Raw genomic sequence first — 7,500 nt, 5'->3', positions numbered from 1 at the left:
TAGGAGAGGGAATAATGATTGAGAGGGGGAAGGAGGTTACCTGACAGGAGAGGGAATGAAGAATGCGAGAGGGAGAAGGTCACCTGATAGGAGAGGGAATAAAGATGGAGAGGGGGAAGGAGGTCACCTGATAGGAGAGGGGGAAGGAGGTCACCTGACAGGAAAGGGAATAAAGATGGAGAGGGGGAAGGAGGTCACCTGACAGGAAAGGGAATAAAGATGGAGAGGGGGAAGGAGGTCACCTGACAGGAGAGGGAATAAAGATGGAGAAGGAGAAGGAGGTTACCTGACAGGAGAGGGAATGAAGAATGCGAGAGGGAAGAAGGTCACCTGACAGGAGAGGGAATAAAGATGGAGAGGGGGAAGGAGGTGACCTGATAGGAGAGGGGGAAGGAGATCACCTGATAGGAGAGGGGAAGAAGGTCACCTGACAGGAGAGGGAATAAAGATGGAGATGGGGAAGGAGGACACCTGATAGGAAAGGTAATAATGATGGAGATGGGGAAGGAGGTCACCTGACAGGAGAGGGAATAAAGATGGAGAGGGGGAAGGAGGTCACCTGATAGGAGAGGGGGAAGAAGGTCACCTGACAGGAGAGGGAATAAAGATGGAGAGGGGGAAGGAGGTCACCTGACAGGAAAGGTAATAATGATGGAGATGGGGAAGGAGGACACCTGATAGGAAAGGTAATAATGATGGAGATGGGGAAGGAGGTCACCTGACAGGAGAGGGAATAAAGATGGAGAGGGGGAAGGAGGTCACCTGATAGGAGAGGGGAAGAAGGTCACCTGACAGGAGAGGGAATAAAGATGGAGAGGGGGAAGGAGGACACCTGATAGGAAAGGGAATAAAGATGGAGAGGGGGAAGGAGGTCACCTGACAGGAAAGGGAATAAAGATGGAGAGGGGGAAGGAGATCACCTGATAGGAGAGGGGGAAGGAGGTCACCTGATAGGAGAGGGGGAAGAAGGTCACCTGACAGGAGAGGGAATAAAGATGGAGAGGGGGAAGGAGGTCACCTGATAGGAAAGGTAATAATTATGGAGATGGGGAAGGAGGACACCTGATAGGAAAGGTAATAATGATGGAGATGGGGAAGGAGGTCACCTGACAGGAGAGGGAATAAAGATGGAGAGGGGGAAGGAGGTGACCTGATAGGAGAGGGGGAAGGAGGTCACCTGATAGGAGAGGGGAAGAAGGTCACCTGACATGAGAGGGAATAAAGATGGAGAGGGGGAAGGAGGACACCTGATAGGAAAGGGAATAAAGATGGAGAGGGGGAAGGAGGTCACCTGACAGGAAAGGGAATAAAGATGGAGAGGGGGAAGGAGATCACCTGATAGGAGAGGGGGAAGAAGGTCACCTGACAGGAGAGGGAATAAAGATGGAGAGGGGGAAGGAGGTCACCTGATAGGAAAGGTAATAATGATGGAGATGGGGAAGGAGGACACCTGATAGGAAAGGTAATAATGATGGAGATGGGGAAGGAGGTCACCTGACAGGAGAGGGAATAAAGATGGAGAGGGGGGAGGAGGACACCTGATAGGAGAGAAGGAATGAGGTCACCTGACAGGAAAGGGAATAAAGATGGAGAGGGGGTAGGAGGTCACCTGACAGGAGAGGGAATGAAGAATGCAAGATTATTTTAATTATTTAACTAGGCAAGTCAGTTAAGAACAAATTCTTATTTACAATGACAGCCTAGGAACAGTGGGTTAACTGCCTTGTTCAGGGGCAGAACGACAGATTTTTACCTTGTCAGCTCGGGGATTCGATCTAGCAACCTTTTGGTTACTGGCCCAACCCTCTACTGGCCCAACGCTCTAGGCTACTTGCCGCCCCATTAAAGTGACCAGTGTTCAATGACTGTATGTACATAGGGCAGCAGTCTCTAAGGTGTAGGGTAGAAAACCGGATGGTAGCCAACTAGTAACAGTGACTAAGATTCAGGGCATGGTATTGTGCGGAGGCCAGCTAGTTGTGACTGTTTAACAGTCTGATGGCCTGGAGATAGAAGCTGTTTATCAGTCTCTCAATCTCAGCTTTGATGCACCTGTACTGTCTCTGTCTTCTAGATTGTAGCAGGGTGAGCAGGCTGTGGCTCGGGCGGCTGAGGTCCTTGATGATCTTCTTGGCCTTCCTGTGACACCGGGTGCTGTAGATGTCCTGAAGGGCAGGCAGTGTGCCCCCGGTGATGCGTTGGGCTGACCACACCACCCTCTGGGGAGCCCTGCGGTTGCGGACGGTGCAATTGCCATACCAGGCGCTGATACAGCTCGACAGGATGCTCTCAATGGTGCATCTGTAGAAGTTTGTGATTTCTTCAGCCTCCTGAGTTTGAAGAGGGACTGCAGCGCCTTCTTCACAACACTGTCTGTGTGAAGGGACCATTTCAGGTCGTCAGTGATGTGCACGCCGAGGAACCTGAAGCGGTCCCATCAATGTGGATAGGGCCGTGCTTTCTCTGTAGTCTATAATGGTGGACATCTTGAAGCAAGTAGGGACAACAGACTGGAATATGGAGAGATTGAATATGTCCATAAACACTGCACATGCTCTGCGGGCGTGGCTTGGGATGTCGGTAGGGAACTAAGAGGTCAAAGGTGAGGCATGGCAGATGCATCTTCTCTGGGATGGGGAAAAGGAAACCACATTCCAGAAAGGTCACACTATCCTTTCCTTTCCCTCCACTCTTTCTCTTTCTTTTTCTCTTTCTCTCTCTCTCTTTCCCTCCATTCTTTCTCTCTCTCTTTGTATGATGTTCTTTATGTGCTGTTGTTACCACAATACCATAAGGCAATAAAGTGATAACACAGTTAGAAGATCTTCCTATCTTCCTTGACGTAATAAAGCTATCAGCCATTTCTTGACTGTTCATATGGTCTTCATATCAGAAGCGGAAGTACAACCATACTCCTTTGAAGCACCTGTTACATGACTAGCAGCCTGGGTACCTCGTGTCTGGCTGCTTTGTTGGCTGAACTTCTGAAGGGTTCAGAATTTTGCAGGGCCCTTGTCCTGATATAAAACTGTCAGTGTATTTCTATAGGCTGGATGGAAGGAGCTACATCCAAGAACTGTAATACTGGAGATAGCAGCAGCACCAGCAGGAGCAGCAGCCATATTGAGATTTCATTAGGGGTCTGGGTGGATGGTAGAAGAGAGGAAGGGGGAAGGGAGGGGGTGGGGTAGAGGTCAAGGGTCAGAGAGGGGTGGATCAGAGGAGAGACGTCATTGGACCTTAATCAGATCAAAGAGAGATGTTGGGCTGTTTAAACCAGGGGCTGATGGATAATTAAGTCCCGGGGATTAAGTGAGTGGTGACGAGAAGAAGGAGAGGAAGAGAAGAAGGAGAGGAAGAGAGGAAGAGAGGACGAGAGGAAGAGAGAAAAGACAACACACTCCATTCAGCTTCTCCCCTTCTCAGGCTAGTTCTGGTTGTGCTACCTAACAAGGAAGAGAGGGGAAAGACTAACATTTACTTTGAAGGGGTCACTGACTCTGTATGTGCATGGAGGGGGTGGAGGTAAGAGAAAAGTGTAGAAAGATTCACTTAATTAAACAACCCATACACACATCATCAATAAAGTAACTATAGTCTGAGAACTGAGTTTAAGAGATGAAATCTAAATACACAAAGGGACATGGTCTAAAAGGTGTACAAAGGTCTCTAGATTGACTGGTAACTATGATCATTGTATAAGCATAACATATAATATGTCTCTGAAATATGGGCTGGAACTGCTCTACAAGGTGTTTGGATGTATTATTCCACTATCATATGTACATGTCTTTAGACCAGGGGCTATATAACAGGGTAAATGTGGACACTAATTACTCCCTGTGTACAAGGAGTTGGTTTCTAGGATAAAAATGCACAGTAATGTAAAAGCTGGAAATGTAGAAGGAGTTGATAGTAAGAGCTGGAGGGCATGTATGAAGGTGATAATGAAGACATGTATGACGGTGATAATGAAGACATATATGAAGGTGATAATGAAGACATGTATGAAGGTGATAATGAAGACATGTATGACGGTGATAATGAAGACATGTATGACGGTGATAATGAAGACATGTATGAAGGTGATAATGAAGACATGTATGAAGGTGATAATGAAGAATGTATGAAGGTGATAATGAAGACATGTATGACGGTGATAATGAAGACATGTATGAAGGTGATAATGAAGACATGCATGACGGTGATAATGAAGACATGTATGAAGGTGATAATGAAGACATGTATGAAGGTGATAATGAAGACATGTATGACGGTGATAATGAAGACATGTATGGCGGGGATAATGAAAACATGTATGGCGGGGATAATGAAGACATGTATGACGGTGATAATGAAGGCATGTATGAAGGTGATACTGAAGACATGTATGAAGGTGATAATGAAGACATGTATGACGGTGATAATGAAGACATGTATGAAGGTGATAATGAAGACATGTATGAAGGTGATAATGAAGACATGTATGACGGTGATAATGAAGACATGTATGACGGTGATACTGAAGACATGTATGAAGGTGATAATGAAGACATGTATGACGGTGATAATGAAGACATGTATGAAGGTGATAATGAAGACATGTATGAAGGTGCCTAGTCAATCTCTGCTTTACTTTACTATCTCTGCTTCAATATACTGTCTTTGATTATCTCTGCTTTACTATACTGTCTTTGATTATCTCCGCTTTACAATACTAGTTTTGATTATCTCTGCTTTACAATACTAGTTTTGATTATCTCTGCTTTACTGTGTTAGTGGAAACCTCTGTCATTAATCCTGTCATATATCAGATCTTCTACCATCACTTCTCACATATCAGTCTGAATCTGTCTCTGTTCTGTGATGCTACTGAACTCAGCTGGCGCTTTCAACTTTCTCAGGGAAATCTTCAAATTGGGACATAAGCATTTGGTAGGATTACATGTGGCATGGGAAAATTCCAAGATCCTTGTGGACCTCGGTACATATAAGCATCTTTCTGCCTGACAGGAAGTAATATTGTGGTCTTAAACCATATTATGGTTTTTAAAACTGCTGATGCTGTCTTTTCAGAGAAACTAAGTTTAAGGAAATCAAACCACATTAAAAGGACACCAACAGCGCTGCAGAAAATACATGACCATTAATACATTACTACATGACCATTACTACATTATCATTACTGAAATCACATGGTCATAATTGGTAGCCCCCAGTTCTGTTTTTAAGATATGACCGTTTATGTGTTAATGACAAAATGTTATTTTCTGTTAAAATCTCAATGCAGGGGCCTCCCGGGTGGCGCAGTGGTCTAGGGCACTGCATCGCAGTGCTAGCTGCGCCACCAGAGTCTCTGGGTTCGCGCCCAGGCTCTGTCGCAGCCGGCCGCGACCGGGAGGTCCGTGGGGCGACGCACAATTGGCATAGCGTCGTCCTGGTTAGGGAGGGTTTGGCCGGTAGGGATATCCTTGTCTCATCGCGCTCCAGCGACTCCTGTGGCGGGCCGGGCGCAGTGCGCGCTAACCAAGGGGGCCAGGTACACGGTGTTTCCTCCGACACATTGGTGCGGCTGGCTTCCGGGTTGGAGGCGCGCTGTGTTAAGAAGCAGTGCGGCTTGGTTGGGTTGTGCTTCGGAGGACGCATGGCTTTCGACCTTCGTCTCTCCCGAGCCCGTACGGGAGTTGTAGCGATGAGACAAGATAGTAATTACTAGCAATTGGATACCACGAAAATTGGGCAGAAAATGGGATAAAATTTAAAAAAAATAAAAAATAAAAAATCTCAATGCAAAAACTTCATGTGAGCATAAAACTTGCAAACCACTCAGAATTGGAGGAGTCTTGTATTTGTGTTACTGCAGGAGACTAGGAAAGCTAGTCAGTCACATCTCTAATTCAAAGTGCTCTTTGGGGGCGGAATAGAGGTACAGTGTGTGTTCAGACCACAGAGTAAACTGAAGAGGAGTTCCAACATGAGGAAGAGGAAAAGACAAGAGAAGAAAAGGGGGTGAGAAGTAAAGCTTGAGTCAGAGAAAACTATTCTTATCATCCAAGCCCACGTTCCCAGTTCTGTGTGTGTGTGTGTGTGTGTGTGTGTGTGTGTGTGTGTGTGTGTGTGTGTGTGTGTGTGTGTGTGTGTGTGGGTGTGTGGGTGTGTGGGTGTGTGTGGGTGTGTGGGTGTGTGGGTGTGTGGGTGTGTGTGTGTGTGTAGTAAAGTGTAGTAGTCTTACAGGACTTAATCACCACCAGCTACACAACATTTCCCTTTTCCTGCTGACAGCCAGCCTGTCTCAGTCCCACACGGACTAGACTACAGACTTTTCCTGCTGACAGCCAGCCTGTCTCAGTCCCACACGGACTAGACTACAGACTTTTCCTGCTGACAGCCAGCCTGTCTCAGTCCCACACGGACTAGACTACAGACTTTTCCTGCTGACAGCCAGCCTGTCTCAGTCCCACACGGACTAGACCACAGACTTTTGCTGCTGACAGCCAGCCTGTCTCAGTCCCACACGGACTAGACTACAGACTTTTCCTGCTGACAGCCAGCCTGTCTCAGTCCCACACGGACTAGACTACAGACTTTTCCTGCTGACAGCCAGCCTGTCTCAGTCCCACACGGACTAGACTACAGACTTTTCCTGCTGACAGCCAGCCTGTCTCAGTCCCACACGGACTAGACTACAGACTTTTCCTGCTGACAGCCAGCCTGTCTCAGTCCCACACGGACTAGACTACAGACTTTTCCTGCTGACAGCCAGCCTGTCTCAGTCCCACACGGACTAGACTACAGACTTTTCCTGCTGACAGCCAGCCTGTCTCAGTCCCACAAGGACTAGACTACAGACTTTTGCTGCTGACAGCCAGCCTGTCTCAGACCCACACGGACTAGACTACAGACTTTTCCTGCTGACAGCCAGCCTGTCTCAGTCCCACACGGACTAGACTACAGACTTTTCCTGCTGACAGCCAGCCTGTCTCAGTCCCACACGGACTAGACTACAGACTTTTCCTGCTGACAGCCAGCCTGTCTCAGTCCCACACGGACTAGACTACAGACTTTTCCTGCTGACAGCCAGCCTGTCTCAGTCCCACACGGACTAGACTACAGACTTTTCCTGCTGACAGCCAGCCTGTCTCAGTCCCACAAGGACTAGACTACAGACTTTTCCTGCTGACAGCCAGCCTGTCTCAGTCCCACAAGGACTAGACTACAGACTTTTCCTGCTGACAGCCAGCCTGTCTCAGTCCCACAAGGACTAGACTACAGACTTTTCCTGCTGACAGCCAGCCTGTCTCAGTCCCACAAGGACTAGACTACAGACTTTTCCTGCTGACAGCCAGCCTGTCTCAGTCCCACACGGACTAGACTACAGACCAAACGAACACTGTCTGTGTTGTCCCAAATGGCACCCAACACTGGGAGGGAGTCTATCTGTGATGAATGGTATCTATGGTACTGTATACATACATAGGATCTCAGATGCTATCTGGCTAT

The 7,500-nt window shown here is 47.4% G+C and overlaps 1 protein-coding gene across 1 annotated transcript in view; it reads right to left on the bottom strand.

Moving 5' to 3' along the window:
* LOC120018601 (protocadherin-16-like) overlaps nt 1–3,122 on the bottom strand; it is a 125,781-nt gene extending 122,659 nt beyond the window's left edge. The window contains exons 1-9 of the mRNA XM_038961807.1: nt 3,086–3,122; nt 1,495–1,565; nt 1,336–1,362; nt 1,151–1,177; nt 948–974; nt 724–762; nt 560–586; nt 375–401; nt 128–154 (exon numbers count right to left, since the gene is read on the bottom strand). Of these exons, the coding sequence (XP_038817735.1) occupies nt 128–154; nt 375–401; nt 560–586; nt 724–762; nt 948–974; nt 1,151–1,177; nt 1,336–1,362; nt 1,495–1,565; nt 3,086–3,122 (309 nt within the window). The remainder of the gene's footprint in view (nt 1–127; nt 155–374; nt 402–559; nt 587–723; nt 763–947; nt 975–1,150; nt 1,178–1,335; nt 1,363–1,494; nt 1,566–3,085) is intronic.
* Between the last annotated feature and the right edge of the window lie 4,378 nt (nt 3,123–7,500).

The sequence above is a fragment of the Salvelinus namaycush genome, chromosome 23, assembly GCF_016432855.1.
Source record: "Salvelinus namaycush isolate Seneca chromosome 23, SaNama_1.0, whole genome shotgun sequence".
In the NCBI taxonomy this organism is placed as follows: Eukaryota; Metazoa; Chordata; class Actinopteri; order Salmoniformes; family Salmonidae; genus Salvelinus; species Salvelinus namaycush.
This window is presented reverse-complemented; position numbering and strand designations above follow the sequence as displayed.